The sequence below is a fragment of the Panthera onca genome, chromosome D1 (genome assembly GCF_046562875.1).
Source record: "Panthera onca isolate mPanOnc1 chromosome D1, mPanOnc1 haplotype 2, whole genome shotgun sequence".
Lineage (NCBI taxonomy): Eukaryota > Metazoa > Chordata > Mammalia > Carnivora > Felidae > Panthera > Panthera onca.
The window spans coordinates 49,658,549-49,675,753 of record NC_138348.1 but is presented as its reverse complement, the minus strand read 5'-3'; the positions used below and the strand labels follow the sequence as shown (position 1 = coordinate 49,675,753).

The following is a 17,205-nucleotide window of genomic DNA, read 5'->3' as shown; positions in this document are numbered from 1 at the left end:
AAGTTCCCAAAACCTTTTCAGGGAGGTGGCAGGCCTCCTCTCTATGGATATGGGGGGTGAGTGGCTTTGGGGCCTCCAGAGGACCAGTTTTCCTCAGACCATGGCACGTTTCTTAAGCCAGAAGAGGTACTTGCAATCTTCTAAACCCATCTCTAAACCTCCAGATTTGCAGCATTTACCAGGGAAATCTAGCACCTAACTCTTGGGGATAACACCTTGTGGAAGTCCAGGTGAAGGGGGCTGTCTGAGTTCAACTTGGCAGAGCTGCCTTGCATGCAGTAGGAGAGGCTCCCCTATAGTTCCTTGCTCTGTTGGCTGCTATCCTGCCTGCCTGTTGCCTCTCCAAAGCAGGCCAAATGGGGACGTTGGAACTATATGTGTAGAGGGAGGGGGGCGAGTCCCTACAGAGAGGGCTGGGAAGGGGTTCCATGCTCTTGGGGAGCCACACCTCACCTTTGAACCTGTCGTCAGAGTCGCTCTCGCTCTCACTATTCTCATCTGGAAAAGTAACAGCAGGAGTGCACGCTTGCTGAGCCACCGCCCCACAGCCAATGTTCTCCATGCCCCCCTCCCAGCTATCCTCACAAGGGATGGATCATACCTAGTCTGGGCTTCTATGGGCCCAGGGTCCCCTGAGTTCAAACTGAAGGTGCTAACTGCTATACAAACCCCTCTCCACCCAGTCCTGATCTGGGGAAAGCTGCTGAAGGCCTGAGCTGGAGGCTGAACCAGAAGAGAGGCCTATAGGTCTGGAACACAGGGCTTGCTTCCAGGACGCGAAGATTTGAAATGGGAAACAGACCACAGAGCTCTATAAGCCCGGCCTTTCCTTTTGCCAGAAGCAGATTCCCACACCCACCTCCCTAATCAGGGCCGTGCAGCCCAAAGCCTGAACTAACCCATCCCATGGCTTCCTTCCCTCTTTGGCCCTCCCCTTCTATGTGCTACTTCTTGGCAGGACTCTACCTTCCTAGAAGGCAGCAGAATCCTGTGATCCGCCCAAAGAAGGGTAAATTGAGGCAAGTCCGTGCCTCTCCCCATTCCTAACGTCCAAGGGCCCCAGATATCTGAACCAGCTCAGATATCAAGGCCTACCTCTCAGTGATGCTGTCTCAATGCTGGACATAGACAGCTTTTTTAACCTCTTCTTTCCCCTCTTGGCGTTGTAGATGGAGTTAATTCTTTGGACAAGCTGGGTGAGAAAAGCAGGGAGGGTGAGGTAACCCTGGTGAGGTAAGCAGTTGCCCCTACTTCCAAGAAGGCTGATTAGTAGCCCATTCATTCCCTCAGGTGCAAGCTTTCTGCCCTCCTGACACTGGGCCCGGTACTGGTCTCCCTGCTGCACTGACCCTGAGTGCAGACTGTCTGGTTGCTCTTTACCTCATCCCCTAACTGGTCTCCTGCCCCAATGTGCAACGATGTTAAACTTAGCTCCCTAGAGGAAGGAACTGTGATCAAACTAGACAGGATGGGAGCTTCTGGGTCCCCAGAGTCACTGAACCAAAGGAGACAAAGAGCTCCTCAGACATAATAACAGGAACAAAGATTCGAGCCTTTCCCTCTAGGCTATAACCTGGGGCCCCGACAGGAAGGAGCTAAATTCCCAATATACCCAAGCATTGTTTGCAAGCTAAAAATACCATTTGGCTAAATCCTGCAGCTTTGGGCTGGGGATTTGGGTCTGACTGCCTGTGTGTGCAAATCATTGCTGAAAACTCTCAATTCTGAGAGTCAGAGAAAGGAAGACTCATGTTTGAGTCCTAGGTCCTTCAAAGCCTAGAAGTGTTTAACGTGCAGAGATCTCCAAATGCACACCCCACACTCACTAATGGGGAGTCTCCTAAAGGACTGGTTTCCATTCATCCAATGGCATAGAGTGCTCCCTGGGGGAGAGGCTAGCCTGTCCTTGCCCTAATATCTGTGCACTCATTTATTACTCATTAATGCATCTTTGGTAATAAGATAGAGAATTAACCAGATGAAAGAGAAAGGGCCAGTGTGAGGACCGAGAATTTATTCAAAGAGAATTGAGGAAGTAGCCCCAGATTAGGGAGGGAGGGAGGGAGGGAGGGAGGGAAGGAAGGAAGGAAGGAAGGAAGGAAGGAAGGGAGGGAGGGAGGGAGGGAGGGAGGGAGGGAGGGAGGGAGGGAGGGAGAGAGGGAAGAGCTGCCCACCTGCCCACCCACCTGCCCAGCCCTCGTTGGCTCCTCTGGGGAGGCTACCTTGGGAATGCGGCGGGCCCTTCGGCTGGACAGCAGCTCACTTGTGGTGCTGAGGCTGTCCTCATTAAGGCTAGAGGGTGAAGACGGCAGGCTCAGCTGAGCCAGCAGCAGCATGTCGTCATGGCTGTGCCTTTTGGGTAATCGTGGCAGCCGGTGGCTCTTCCTTTCTGACCAGTTCCCACTGCGCAGGGACTGGCTGTTGGGTTTCAGGGATAGCTGGCATGGGAGAGAAGACATGGGAGAGGGGTTCACCACATGCCTTGGCTGGCATCCCTGGCTCCCCGAATCCCATCCTGGAATTTCCCTCTGCCTGGGTTTCCTCTTTTAAGACCTCAGCTGCTAATCAGCAGGTCAGGGCTAGATTAGATACATGCTTCTACAAAGGAAGCTGAACCACCTCTGCCAGAAAAAAAGAAAGCAGAGGCTAAGAAAACTGGGCTCTCATCTGAGTGAAAAGATAAGGCCAAGCAGGAATTCTGGGGGCTCCTTGTGAGCTTTGGGGCAAGGCTTAGACTTTGCTCATTATTCATCCTGGCTGATGGAGCTAGTCTCCCCCCACCCCAACCTCCCACCAACCCCGAGCCCCCAGTCCAGCCCTAAAAGGCTTCTTTAGCAGGGGTCATAATCCACATGACAGCCTGGTCCTGCTTACTTCTTCCAAGAAAAACAGAAGGGCTCTGGGCTCTCACTATCTATCAAAGCCTGGCAAGGTGGGCCTCATAGCCAGTTGCCTTCACCCAGCTGCCCCTCCCTGGCCCTGATCTACTCTCTCCATCTAGACCAACACTCCTCCCAACAGGGCACCTTACTCTTCGCAGACCCAACTCACTGCTAGAAAGGCAGCACCCCTGCCAACTCGGCCTGCCTCCTACCCACTGTCTGCATCTGGAATTCCCTCTCATCACTCTTCACTAAGTCCTCCTTCCTCCCGTCCCCCAAGGCCCTCTTCCCACCCAACCAGTCTGGCAACATAAGTTCAGTGGAAGCCTGTTTGAATACAGCACATTAGAAAGGTGACTCTTGTATAAAAATGATTACATCGTTCCAAAACCAGAAGAAATTTCTCTATTCTTTAGCCAATGTTACAAAATATCCAGGTCCCTCCATTTGCAAAGAAAATTCGAATTGCCTGGGTAGGTCCATTCTCCTGCTTCCTGTCCACCCCAGATAAGGCCAGAATGAGCTAGAGTCTAGGGCCTCCTTTGACTCCGTCTTTTTTCTCATTCTGCCTTCTATCAGTCCTTAAAGATTCATTCTTACTTCCTCCAACACAAGTGGCTCCAGGTCTGGTAGACACGCATCTACCTCTCCAAATCTGGGTCTTGGGTCTATGCCTGGCCCCCAAATGCCAGTACTGAGATCATTTCTGCCAGAGCTGCAGAATATCAGGACTCCAACCAGGGCCCCCATCTTTCTGTTACCCACAGAAGGGGAGCAAGAACAATGATAAGACAGGAGGCGGCAGAGGCTCATGCCTTGGTGTTGCAGCTCAGAGCTCAAGCAGTGAAGGGAAGAGCATGGGGCAGGGTGCCCCAAGGGCATGCCTCACTTCCCCGTGAGGATTCTGACATGACATTAGTCCCTGCATGCAGAGGCCTTTCCTGAGGTCACCTCCTTTGTCAAGCACTATGAGGGAAAGAGCGTGAGTGGAAGTGGGCCCAAACCCTGGTGGGACAGGCCTCTCCTGTGGCCCTCGCACTGGCTCAAGTCAGGGCTGCAGTTACCTGAGTGGGTGGGTTGTTGTACTTCCTGTCCTGAGGACCCCACATCCTGTGCAAAGAGTCCAAGGAGTTTTCAGACAGTTGCTGGGATTTTCGTCCTGCTCTTCGGCTCTTCAAGTCCACATCCTCGTATGGATTCTCCTTGGGTAGATCTCCTGCAGAGGGGGAGAAGTTAGAGACGGGGAGAAGGGAAGGAGGAAACACATGCACTCACAAATAAACAAGCAGAATTCCTGTGAACCAAAGAGAATGGCTTCTGCCTGGCCCTTCAGCCCATGAGTCATACAGCTGCCCGTCTGCAGTGGGGAGGCTACAAACAGATCCCGGCTCCAAAACCAGAAGCGAACCCCCCCACCCCCACCCCCACTTCAGCTCAGCCTTGTCTGGCCTCTGCTTTATAAATTCAGAGATTGCACAAGACTGGCTCAGCTACCCCTGCCTGCACCCAGCCAGAGGACAAAGCCAACACCAGGCGTCGTTCCTTGGCTCCAGTTCCTCTGCTGTGAAAGCCCCAGAGATATACAGTTCAAGGTAGGAAAGGCTTTCAGAGGTCACCAGCCTGTCCCATTAGCAATGCTCCCTGAAGACCACTCTACGGGATGGGCATGGAGGAACACTGATGAACTATAAGGAGCAAGGCGCTCCCAGGCTTCCCTCTCAATCACTCTACCGTGCACCGCTCTTTCAGGGCAGGTCTACCATCCGGTCCACAGATAACCCCCACACCAGAACACTGTCAGTCAAGTAGTGAGATTTCAGTAACGATCTGCTCAATGTACTGCTCTCATTACAGTGTCACTCTAATTCCTCTACTGCTGACCTGGAAAAACAGATTGATCTTCACTCCCCTTTTGGAATAAGCCCTCCTGCTATGACATAGGGAGGTGTGAAAGGCCTGACAGCAGCCTGGGCCTAGGGGTGAGGGTGGGGAGTTTTTGCTTTTCAGGACGAATTCTTGAAACCCTGGCAGTAGGCACTGTACTGTCACTACGAGCAAACCTCGGGAAGTTGACAGCACAGTCCCTGCCCATAAAAGCAACTCCTGCCCATAGCCATACCTGCCTGCCTCTTTCCCTACAACCATCCCTGGACGTTGCTACACTCCAATAACATCATGAGCCAGGTCAGTCCTGGCTCAAGCCTGCAACGGATCTGTGGGCACTGTGAGTGAATACAGCCCTCTGCTCCTCTTTTCCTTGTCTTTCCATATCCTCCCTGCCACATCAATGCCCCTGTCTGGGACGTGGGACCTAGGCACCAGTGACCAGCATTAGGCTGTGCTGGGGGTAGCATACAAAGAGAACAGGCCTCACTCCTCTTTTCCCTGGTCAGCACCAGAATGGAGCCTAGTGACTGCTGAGCCCTGCAGATGCCTGGATGTGCCTCACACCCAGGAGGAGTTCAAATACCACTTCTCAGGGAGCAGACAGAATAAAGAGCCATATGACTAGAAACAAGGCCACTGACAGTGTAAGCTTTTCTAGGATGGAACACAAAAGAAAAACTAATCCCTATATGCTTACAGAATTCTCAGTTTCCCCCCAACTGGGGGAATCTACAGTTACCCCCCTCAAAATCCCCCAGACTGGGGGGATCTATTTATTATTATCATGAAAAATCACAATGAATTTAGGAAATGCATTCAACAGAGGTAGGGGGAGGGAAGAGATGTGAAGGAAGGGTGCCATGGGAGCAACGCAAATCTCTTGAACTTGAGTCAAGAATGGGTCAAGAAAGGATTTGGGACTGGATGAAGTGATTCCGAGCACCACGCAGAGTCCCCAGCAATTGAGCGGAGTTTTCCTGTAACACAGTCATGCTATGAATATGACTTGTCTCCATTCCAGAGTCCTGACTAAGCAGAGCTGGCCCAGCAACGCTGCCTCAAGAAGCCAAGTATCAAACCTGGCATCCAGCCTACCCTACTCTAGGCACTTAGAGAAGAGTCAGGAGAGACTCAGTACTTCTTGGTCTCCCTCCAAAATATATTCTGTATTGATGAGGTGGGTGGATCAAGGAATCAAGAATGCCAGGACACAATCTTCCTGATAGTGGGAAACAGGACCAGAGCATCACTGCTCAGATGGGGGCAGGAAGAACATTTATTCCAAGCTCATCAAATCCAAACTGCCTTGACCTGGATGACCAGCCAAAGTCCTTATCATCATCCCTCAAACCAACAGGATGACCTTGTCTCAAGTCCTTTAGATCAGAGTTTCTCAAATTACTGACATTTGGGGCTGGGAAATTCTTGTGGTGGTAGCCTTTCCTGTGCATTTGTAGGATGTTCAGCAGCAACCCTGGCCTCAATCCACTAGATGACAGTAGCACCACCTCTGTTGTAATAACCAGAAATGTCTCCAGACACTCTCAAATGTCCCCTGAGCAGATGGATAAATGCATGGATGGGTGAATGGATGGATGAATGTATGGAACGAAGGAGGGAGGGAGGGAGGGAGGGAGGGAAGGAAGGAAGGAAGGAAGGAAGGAAGGAAGGATGGGTGGATGGTTGAAATTACTCCCCTGCCCCATTAAGAACGACTGCTTTAGACAGATGTTTCTAAACTTCCTAATAGATTCTGAGTGCCATGACATGACTCCCAACACAAACCCTCTTTCCTCCATCCTTCCCTCATTCCTTTCTTCTCCCTCTCACCTTCCTTCTCTTCCTTCTTTCTTCCCCAAGAATCAGAGCCTTGAAAACTGATATAAAATCCAAAGCTCTAAGAAATAGATATAAGGGACTGAGGTCCAGGGAAGTAATAGAAGTACAATGTTGATACACATCAGTGACAAGAAAACAGCTGGGAACACCAGGGTCTCAATACTAGTATTGCCTCTGGAAACAAAATTTCAGGAAAGCCTCAATGCCCCTCCTGTCTTCCCAGCCTTAACACCAGCTTCTTTCTTCTTCAGCAATGCTTAAAATCCTCTCTGATATAAGCAGGCCACTAATCCCTTCTCCAGGAAATGACTGCTGGCCCAAGCCCTGCCTCCCCACCCTTAGCTGGGCCTTCACAGCCCTAGTTCACCTGCAACTCTTGACTTCCAAGACTGTTCCTGGCCACTGTTTTGGAACTGTCTCAGGGGACATACCCCCAGTCATTTTTTCCAGAGACTAAGGGTGCCCAGGGGATGGGAATATGCAGAGACCAAGCAGGCCCTGAGTAGAACCACACCTGAACCTGCCAAGAGAAAATTAACCCCGAAGCAATGGCTCAGAATTGGGAGAGGAGGAGGGTTGGGGAAAAGGGCTCCGAACTCCCTCTGGGGAAACAAGACAACAGCAAGGCTGGAGAAGCTACAGCTGAGTGAGTATGGGAAAGATTTAGCAGGGGCATGGGTGGGAGACAGGAAGCCGGGTAGACACCAGACTTTTACCTGCATTCCCACTCACACAGCTTCCTCAAGGGTGGTCCGCACCACAATGCCCTAGGAGTGGGAAAAGAGGTAGGCCCTCTTCCCCAGAAGCCTGGACCTGAGCAGCCCCATCACATCAAGCCCAGCTGGGGAAGCCAGAGGTCTCAGCCCTTCCCAGCTTTGCTGATGAGATATGGAACAAGGGCATCGCCAAGAACTTCTGCTTTGCACTGTTTTAAAGGGGCTTGTCAGAGACCAAACTTATCACACTGATCCTCTCAAAGGAAGAAACCCACCCCACCCACCTAGCCCTGCCCCCATTTCTCCCCACAGCAACTTTGGTCATTAACCACATGTACCAAACAGCACTCACTCAACACACACACACACACACACACACACACACACACACACACACACTGGAAGAACCAGTTAGGGACAAAATGTGTGTGAATATGCATAGGCACTGAGAATTTCTCCCAACACAATCCTAAGCTTCCTGACCACACCCTGATTAGGGCCCAGTCTACAGCTTCCCTGTCAAAACCTCTCCCGGTTTGAACCAGCTGTTTCTCCTGGTTCTCAGCTTCTTCCCCTCCTTCCCAAGGTGGAGAGAGGGCCAGGATAAAGGCCCAAATCCCCCACAACACACTCTGGGTTGCAGCCTCAATGCTGTTAGGTGCCCTATGTTCCTTACTACCTTCCTGCCTGGGGACAAATAAGAAGGCAGAAAGAACAGAGGTTCAAAACGCTTTGCAGTCAGGCTAACTGGCTCTGTCCCCAGCTCCCATCCCGTTCAAGTTCCTGGAAACTCTCCCTCAGCCCCAACTAGCTGATGGGAGTGGGAACCTCTGCAGGAATGCAGTCCAGGCTCCCTGGTCAGGCGCCGAGGCCACTCCACATAACTCCCTAACAAGCTGCTTCCTTGGGTGCATTTTTAAGTGTCAGGCTCAAAATGCAAATGATTATAAGGCTTTGTAGAATAGCAGCATCTTCAGGGGCAGATGTCAAATTGGACAGGCGAGAATTAACAGCCCCAGAAAGCAACAAGACAGTAACTTTATTTTTGAACCCCTCTATTGCAAATTAGCAGGATAAACCTCAGCCTGTTTTAGAATATCCCACCACAGGTCCCCAGGCATCATGCCTGGTGTGGGCAGGAGGCCAGCAAATTCCCTGAGGCCCCTCATTCAAGTCCACTGCTCACAGAGAAGACATGTTAGTTTCTGGGCCAACTGATACTCAACCTCTAACAGACCAGAAACTCCAATCCAATCAACTGGTCCCCAAGATGGAGATTTAACGTGAGTGCTCCCTGCCCCCCGCCGGCCCCATTATCACACACCCAAAACAAAGCTTTGTCTGTCACTGTGCAAGCAAGGCAACATAAGAGTTCGTTAATCCAAACAGAACCAGAAACGACCTTAACCTCATAGAGCACAGGCTGGGCCAAGAACAGAGAGAAGGCTCCTGGGAAGTCCTAAGCACTGGTCAATCCCAGGCAAAAGTGAAACTGACATTCAGAGTTCAGCAACAAAGGCCCTGGTGAAGCCTCGGGGGGGGGGGGGGGGGGGGGGGGGGGGCGGTGTCCAAATTCTTGGGCCTGTCTCCGGGGAAGGAGAAGGGGATAAATCAACCAGAATCTGAGAGAGATATTCTCTCTTGTACTTCCCTCTAGCCTCCCTGGTCAAGTCTAGAAATTCAGACAGCACTGTTGTGGGGGATACAAAGGAGGAAGCCATATCCAGGGCACTGAACTAACTACACCCACACCCCACAAAGCAGAAGCAAAACCCAGGTGTCTGGGTCACTCCCCTGCCTTCCCTCTAACACTTTCCTGAGTACTCCTCCCGTACTCTCTGCATAATGCTCCAAAGATCCAGAAGCCAGGTGAGCAGCTAAGGAATACACCCTAACTCCAACCTCATCCCATACCAGCCCTTACCCCCAGCTCTAACTCACACATTCAAGAAGCATCCAAGCTGCTCCTATATTTCTTTGCCTCCTCATACAACATCCCAAAGTGGCAGTAAGTCCCCTCTACTAAGTGAAGAGACTGAGACCCAGACATACTTGCCTCTCTCTCCCTCTTCTCCCTAACCTGACCTAAGAAGGCCAGAGAACAGTTCTGTTTCCTAGGACAGTGCCCCTCAGATTCTCATCTCCCCCTGTACCACCAGATATGGTCCCCAAACAAGCCCAGACAGAGCCTTGGATCATGGAACTCCGCACAGGGAGAGATGGTTGAAGCATCCCTTTCTCTTATTTCAGTTCAGCTGATACAAAACATTTCCCCGCCTGAAATGACAGGACAGCACAGAAAGGCTGCAAAGCCTTCTCAGAGAAGAGGATCACAGTGTGGACAGTGCCTGGTCTACTGGGGGAAGGGAGTTAAGAACCATAGCCTCCTTGGCCCACTGCAGCAGCCACACTGGGTGCTCTGGAGGGCCCTGGGCAGCAATAACACATTCTGGTTTCTTCTAAACTAGAGGAAACAGAAATGTATCCTGAAACTGGAGTGGGGAGGAAGATGGGGATATGGAGCTGATCCCCACAGGTCTTGACCTCAACTCTGGGTGACTATATGTACAATGCTTTTTCCCAGGGTTAAGAGAAAAGGCCTCCCTCCCTAAACCCTTTTGCTATTCTAGGGACCTCAATCCCACAGTATTCCTGTTATGACCTAATTTTGGATGGCTATATACTATACATTCTGCTCCTGGGGAAGCAGTGCCTATGTGGATCCAAGCACTGCTGCTATTTCCCCAGAAATGCTGGCCCAGCAAGTTATCAGGAGAAAACTATGAAACTGGTGGCAAAGATCAAATGAGGGAATAGACGACCCCCTCTTCCCAAGATTCTCTAGTCTTAGGAGAATCTGGAGGGTTCTCCATTAGGGCCGTTTTTCTCTCTAATATGTTAACTACGAACTTGCAAGGGTCTCCAGCCTCAAGGCCTAACACAGAGATGAGACAGAGCCAGAGATGAGAGAGGAGGGGTCAAGCGCACAAGCACACTGCTTCTCTTGAGTGACACTCACACACACTTTACTCCAACAAAACTGAAGCCCCACTAAAGAGAATGAGACCAGGATTCAAATGAAAGCCCAAAATAAACCCAACGCAGCCTAGACTACCGGTTTTTTGTTGACCCTGGAACACAAGTTTGCCAACACCAAGTCCTCCCAGTTGTTGAAGGACAATTCTCCATGGTATTTTACATTTCTGACTTTTGAGCAAGGGGAAGGACCTATCCAGACTGTCTTTTCAAAGATGTATAGCAAACAACCTCAGAAGGTAGAGATAGTGCCTTCCTCCAGGGAAGAGGCGGTTTGTTTCCTGGCCAGAATAATAAAAACAAGACCTCCTTGTGGGGCAAAGGTTGGGCATGTTTGCTAGCCACCCCCTGGAAAGACTGGGGTTCCTTCAGCCTGAAGTTCCTCCTGGTACACAGACCCACATGTAAGTGCAGTTTCAACCTGGACCTCCTCCACACTGCCTCAGGGGACCTGGGAGCAAGGGGACCCATGTGCTGCCTGCTGTGCCATGAGTAATAAATCCTTTGACTGTGATCCAAGAGTCTTGTGTCTTCGGCCAGCATCTGTGAAGCCAGGGAAGGCTAAACTTGTTAGTATGCAAGCAGAATAAAATCCCAGATGCTTTCTTGATACCATTTACTTTAAGAGAAAGTAGAAGAAATATATATTAAGGACCAGGCACTGTGCTAGGTACTCTGATATACATTTTATCTCATTGAATCCTAACAATAATCCTTTGAGGTATTATTATTATTATTATTATTATTGTTGTTGTTGTTGTTATTAACGTATCATCATTATCACTTTATAAGAGGAAACAGGCCTCAGAAACGTGATTTGCCTAAGATTACACAGCTAAGGAAGGACACACAGCTAAGGAAGCCTTCTGAAAATAAAAGGAATGATATGGTTTTCCCCTTACTGTGGTCCCAGAAGCCCTTTCAGTTTCAGTTCATTCAAGGTCAGGCTTTAATATCTTAGCTGCTCAGTCTTTTCCAAGATGCTTCCCCTGATGCCCATTTTCTTGAGAAGTTCCAGAAGCTGGGCCATGTCTGCCCCCAGTGAATGAAGTGGAACCTGGGAGTGTCCCTCCTGTTCCTGTTCTGCAGCCCCCAGAGATAAGCCAGCCCACCACCTCTACCACAGCTTACCCACAATATCTTCATAGGCATTTTCTTCTAAAGTGCTTTTGGATCCAAACTTGGGTTGGCTCTCAGTACCATTCTCAGTGGGAGAAGAGGGATACAGGGACTGGAGACTGGATGCATCCTCAAACTCAAAGGATTTTCTGTGGATAACAAGAGCATGGGTCATTTCAGCAGAACTAGATTCCAACTGCCTCACTGGGGGAATGGCCATGGGCAACAGCAAAGACCAGAGGTCCTCCTCACAAACCAGCTACCAAGCAATGTATCAAGGTGGATCCAAACTTACCATTCAAATGAGAAGATAAATGGTCTGAGAGACCCCAGCCTCGGTGCCTGCTAATCATACCAGTAACAAATCCCACAGCTAAAAAGGGTGCGATGTATCAGATGCTATGTCAAACACCTTGCTCATGGACCTCATTAATCTTCACAATGCTGCTACTAGCTATTGTGCCATTTTATGAATGAGGAGATGGAGGCTCAGGGAGATGAAGTGACAAGTGGCCGGACTCACCGAGGCTGTCTGACTCCAGGGTCTGAGCTTTTGACCTGGGCCTCCAAGCCCCGGAGCCTATCATCCTTGCGAAGTATCTGCCAGTACCACAGAATGGAGTGCCTGTTCAGCCTCTGGAGCCTCCATTATGCCCGCATCCTAGCAAGCGCTCCTGCTCTGAACAGGTAGTAAGGGCTCAACAGTGGATGGGTGATGCCCAGGGCTGTTTGGGGGTCAGGGAATCAGGTGGTGATAGGTGCATCGTTAGAAGAGGAAGGGCTGAGATCTCCAAACAAATCATACCATTTCTGAGGTGGACCAAGGAGGGCAATTTGCAGCCAGAAGCTACTTCCAAGACCCAGCTTCCCTTGAGCTAGTCAGCTGCTCCTTTCCATACTGCAAATAGCCATCCCCTCTACTACAGAATTTCAAAACCACGGCTTGTTAGCTCCTCAGACAGCTTGAGCCCACAGTACTCTCTACTCCTCTCCTCCGTTATCTAAGACTTGACCCAGGTGCGTCCTCTCCCTCTCCAAGGCAGGTCCCAGCAGACTCCTGGGGAGGGGGGAGAAAGGAAAGATACTGACTGAAGACCTCCTCCCATCCATTAACACCTCCCTCTTCTTTTGGTTACCATTAGATATTTCAGCCTTTCTCTCTTGTTTAATGAACAACTTCTCAGAGTCTTGGGGTGCAAGTCAAGGACTAAAGGTGTCCTAAAAGCCACATTCTGTTCTCAGCTTGCCTAGCTATCCTGTAGCACTTGACACAGCTGAACACTCTACACCAGCACCCTCCTCCCTTCACCTCCATGACACAGTCAACAGCTTCTTTGGCAATTAGTTTTCAGGTTCATGTGAGGGATATACCTTTTCCACTTGCCTTTTAAATGCCAGAGTCTCTCAGAGTTCTGTCTTCAGGATTCTTTCTCTCACTCTGTGCTCTCCGGGAGCCAAATACTGATGGCCATTGCTATATCTACCATTCCTACTATGATGGCTCCCAAGTCTGTCTCTGACCTAGACTTCTGACCCAGTTAAATATCCAATGATTAAGTGCAGTGGTTCCTGAATGTTGGCTCACAGATACTGGCGGTCTGAGATCAAGCTTTCATTAACATATATACTGTGAGGTCAACATCTTTTGCAGATAGTTCTCAAATATACAGATATACAAATCATGTTCAGCCAAATTACCCTTGAAAATCCCTCAGGAAGATACCACATTGAAGACCAACACACACTGTCTTTAATTAAGACTAATATAGTCAGTTTCTCCACAGATTTATTTTTAACAGATTTCTTTCTTTTTTTTTTTTTTTTTTTTTTTTGGTTGAATACCAAAAGAAATACTTGGTTGGTATTTTTTAAATAAAAAATTGTTAAATATAAGAATCATGCCTGACACAACCGAAACAAACTTACCATCTCATGCTCCTCCAGGGAATATGCCACTGTATGAATAGGCAAATAAAAGAACTTATACTTTTTGAATGGTCTCTCTTTTTTTCCAAGAGCACAGATTTTTTAATTTGCTATGTTAATTATTATGTGAAGTGACTCCACCATATATGGTATATGTGTGTGTATATATTATATATAAATGTAACATGTACACGAGTATGTGTTAAACCTTCGGGCTGATATACTCTCCCACATCCCCTTTTCCACCTAGCTAACTGCTTTTTTGTTCTTCTAAATTTAGCTCAACAACTCCCTCTATAAGGAGGCTTCCCGCACTCCCCTGTCTAATTTAGCTGCCTCTTCCTCTGGGTCTCTGTAGCATCCTACACTGACATGGATCGTGTCACATAGAGCATCTAGGATTTATCTGTGATATACCTCCTGTACCACATCAAGAATGGAAGAATAGAAGAACCGTATCTTATTTGACCCTGTGTCCCCTTATCCAGTACAAGGTTTAGTGCATGGCAGGCTCTAGATGGGTATTTATAGAAATGGATAAATCAGAACAAAGCAAACACTCCTGGCAGGCTGTTAAAGTCTTGAGAGCCAGTAAGCATGTTGGGGTAAGCCAAAACATAGGATTACCCTTAGCCCAGGGCTCTTCTGGCCCATGCACCTGAAACTTTCTGATGTCTTCCTCTCATGGCTGAGCAGTTATCTATGTGATGGTATCCCTGAATGGTATGCTGGGTGTAGCCTGAAGTATTAGGCCCGACCGAAGAACCCCGAGAAGTAAAATAAGCCCAAATGCCATCTGACTTTGGGTTAGAAGAGAAAGGCAGTGAGGGAGAAGCAGACAGGCCTTTCTAAGGAGGCGGGCTCCCGCCTACCCCAATTCAGAGAATAAGGTGTCTGTCAACTTTCACAACCCTAGCAGCTCCAGTGCCCAGTCAGTCACTATAACTGTGGAGACAGCCCAGGTAGTCCAGGGTCAAGAATGCTGAGACTGAGCAGGAAGCTAATGACAGTGTCAGGACAGGCCATTCTTGAACGTGGCCAAAAAACCAGTAAAATATTCTTTGACACCTTTTTCCATCAGTCTCCCCTTTCACGATCCAAGGATCTCCTCTTCCTAAAGGCCCAGGATCCCTAAATGGCCAGGCAGCCCTCAGGAGAGAGAAAATCATCTTAAATGTATTGATGCTACTATGTTAATGGCAACATGCAGTATTCAGATAATGATTCCCTCAAGGAAATAAGTTTCTAATGCTGGCATTTCAGGTAGTCATGAGACTAAGATCCTACGTTCCTCAAAGGACTGCCCATTCTATCTAAAAGTAAGGTGGTCCTACCTTTCCCACAAGGACCAAAGCAGTTCCAACAGGGCTCAAGACGTAGCCCAACTCTCCCCCCAAGGCCAAATCCAGCCCACACCTTCAGTAGACAGCATTTGGAAGAAGCATTTTCATCCTCCCACTCACGTTTATGTATCCTTATCCTGCAAGAGCAGAACAATTTCTTTTTCACCTAATTCATGTCACCACCTGACAATTACTCACTGCTTCAGGATCCATGAAGCACTTCTGACTGTGACCCACAACTACAGTCTGCTTTCGCATCTTCCATCGAAAAGAAAGCCACAGTACCCGGCTGTGAAGACACTGGAGGAACATTCGTTACCTGCTCTGGGACTTGCGGTGACCACGCGTGTCCTTCTTGGGTCTCCGGGTGACTGGAGGGGCTGGGGTGGAGGGCAGGGGGGGTGGAGCAGCAGGTGTGGGCGAAGGAGGTAGACCATTGCTTGGCTTACTCTTGGGATTCTTGTCAGCCTCATATTCAAAGGTGCGCTTGGGTTTGGGAACAGGGTTCACAGCGGGATCAAGGGAGCTCTTTGATGGCAGCAGCTGGGAGCTCAGGCTATTTCCCGGGGTCCCTGGCTTAGTGGAGCCACTGCCTTCTCTCTCCAGGGGTGGGCCTGCCTCCACCCCAACTCCAGCCACTCCTCCTGCCCGGTTGCCAGTGCTCACACTCGTGCTCCCTGTCAGTTCCTCCAAGGTTCCCAAGGTCCCAGTCTTCCTTTTCCCTCGGTCTACACTGTAGCAGCTGCTGGGGAGCTGGGGGAGTCCCCGGCCTGGCTGCTCCTTCAGGGCCTGTTCAATTTTCTGGATCCGACTCAGCACTGCTGAGCTCTCTTTCCTACTGCCATGCCCCCTGAGGAAGGCACTGGGCTCACTCCGGCCTGCCCGTCTCTCTAGCCGGTAGAAAGAGTCCCGGACAGGGAGCGCCTCTCCCTCCTCCTCGGTCTCAGGGTAGGAACACTCTGAGAAGGTCCTGCTCATCCTCCGGAGGCCCTTGAAATCAAAGGTTTTTTCTGAGCTGCAGGGGGATGGCGCCACGCTGGGACAGCCTTCACTGACCGCCCACTCGCCCCCAGAGCCCTCCCGCTTCTCCCCACACATGCTCATCCTGGGCGAAGCCTCTCGGCGACCCTCCCATGCTGAGATCTTCTCCCGGATGCCCAGGCTATGGGCACGGTTGCCAGTGCGGTTCAGAAAGGAGCTCCGTGAGCCGGTTCCCGGCCCCAGGGATGGGGTGCTCTGGGCAAGGGGGAGGCAAGCAGCTACTCCCTCTACATCCTGGGCTGCCCCTTGGACATTCTCCTTCTGGTCCTCTCTCTTGCACACTGAAGGGCTTCTGTCCAAATAACTGAAGTTGGTGGCCTTGAGAGGACAGATAGGTGGTGAAGTGTCTGGGGAGTGAGCTTGAAGATTTGGGGGTGAAAGATCACGGGGGTGCCAGTCCTTGAGGAGCAGCCGGGAGCTGGAGCGGCTTGGGTACCTGCAGGCTGACGTTTCACTATCACTGAATGGGTAGATGGGACTCCTTGGTGGGGAGAGAACTGGAGGTGGAGAGACTGACTGAGACCTAAAACCAACAAAAACAAAAACAAAAACAAAAACAAAAGGAAAAGAAGAGAAAATGGCAGTGAGTGGCCCGACAACCAGAGGTATGGTGTTACATTTGTAGAGAGCTAAGTAACTCTTTCCTACAGGACGTGCAAGCTCAAAGTACTCTATTCAAGTAATACACCCCCAAAGCCATCCTCAAGGAAAGGAACAGCTCCTTATCCACAGCAGGCCAAACTCAATGGGTCTCTCTGCCCAGTTCAAGCCCAGAGACCCTGAGTACCATCTGGAGCAGAAGCCAGCTCTGTGTCAGGTGAGAGGATCCCCAGAATCTACATCTGCCAACTAGAGCACAGTAAGGCCAGTGGTGTCTGCAAAATATTTAGCCATCGGCCCTCTGAAAGACAAAGCACAGATCTGTAATGTTTGCCAACTTCCATGGTATAAATATTCCTATTGTGGCTGATTTTAAGCTACCAACATGACCTCACTGAATGTGACATTGGGAAGAAATGCTAGTGATCAGTTCTCAGGAGCTGCTAGAAAGCATCTCCAGCACACTACTTCCTGCAGTGCCCCAAATATACACCCAAGTGCTTTGATCTGTCTCTTTAACAAAGCCCTGTCTCCCCTGAGACTTCTGTTACCACCACAACATATGCAGCTCAGCTTGAGTCCTGACCAGAATTCAGATCTCTGAAGGTCTCAAAAGGATCAGAAGGGTCCCTCAAGAAAGAGTCCTCTTGGCCCTGTCAGTGAGGACGCCCATGGGGAAAGGAGGCCAGCTCCTCAGGCAGCTCTACCTTCCAGCGGTGGCATCCCTTCAAACAAGCACTGGCCACTTCTAGCTCTAAATCCACACATAGATCTTATCAGATATGAGGAATAGTTCTAAATAATACATACTGTTAA

The 17,205-nt window shown here is 49.8% G+C and overlaps 1 protein-coding gene across 10 annotated transcripts in view; it reads right to left on the bottom strand.

Moving 5' to 3' along the window:
* Positions 1-17,205, bottom strand: part of DENND2B (DENN domain containing 2B) — a 156,770-nt gene that overhangs the window by 18,176 nt on the left and 121,389 nt on the right. For 8 of the 10 annotated variants that reach the window (XM_081790310.1, XM_081790311.1, XM_081790308.1 and 5 more), the window contains 6 exons: positions 15,068-16,312; positions 11,492-11,628; positions 3,947-4,098; positions 2,223-2,438; positions 1,096-1,192; positions 454-498 (listed from right to left, as the gene is read on the bottom strand). In XM_081790310.1, the coding sequence (XP_081646436.1) occupies positions 454-498; positions 1,096-1,192; positions 2,223-2,438; positions 3,947-4,098; positions 11,492-11,628; positions 15,068-16,312 (1,892 nt within the window). The remainder of the gene's footprint in view (positions 1-453; positions 499-1,095; positions 1,193-2,222; positions 2,439-3,946; positions 4,099-11,491; positions 11,629-15,067; positions 16,313-17,205) is intronic. The other 2 variants (XM_081790315.1, XM_081790316.1) reach the window with 2 other exon arrangements.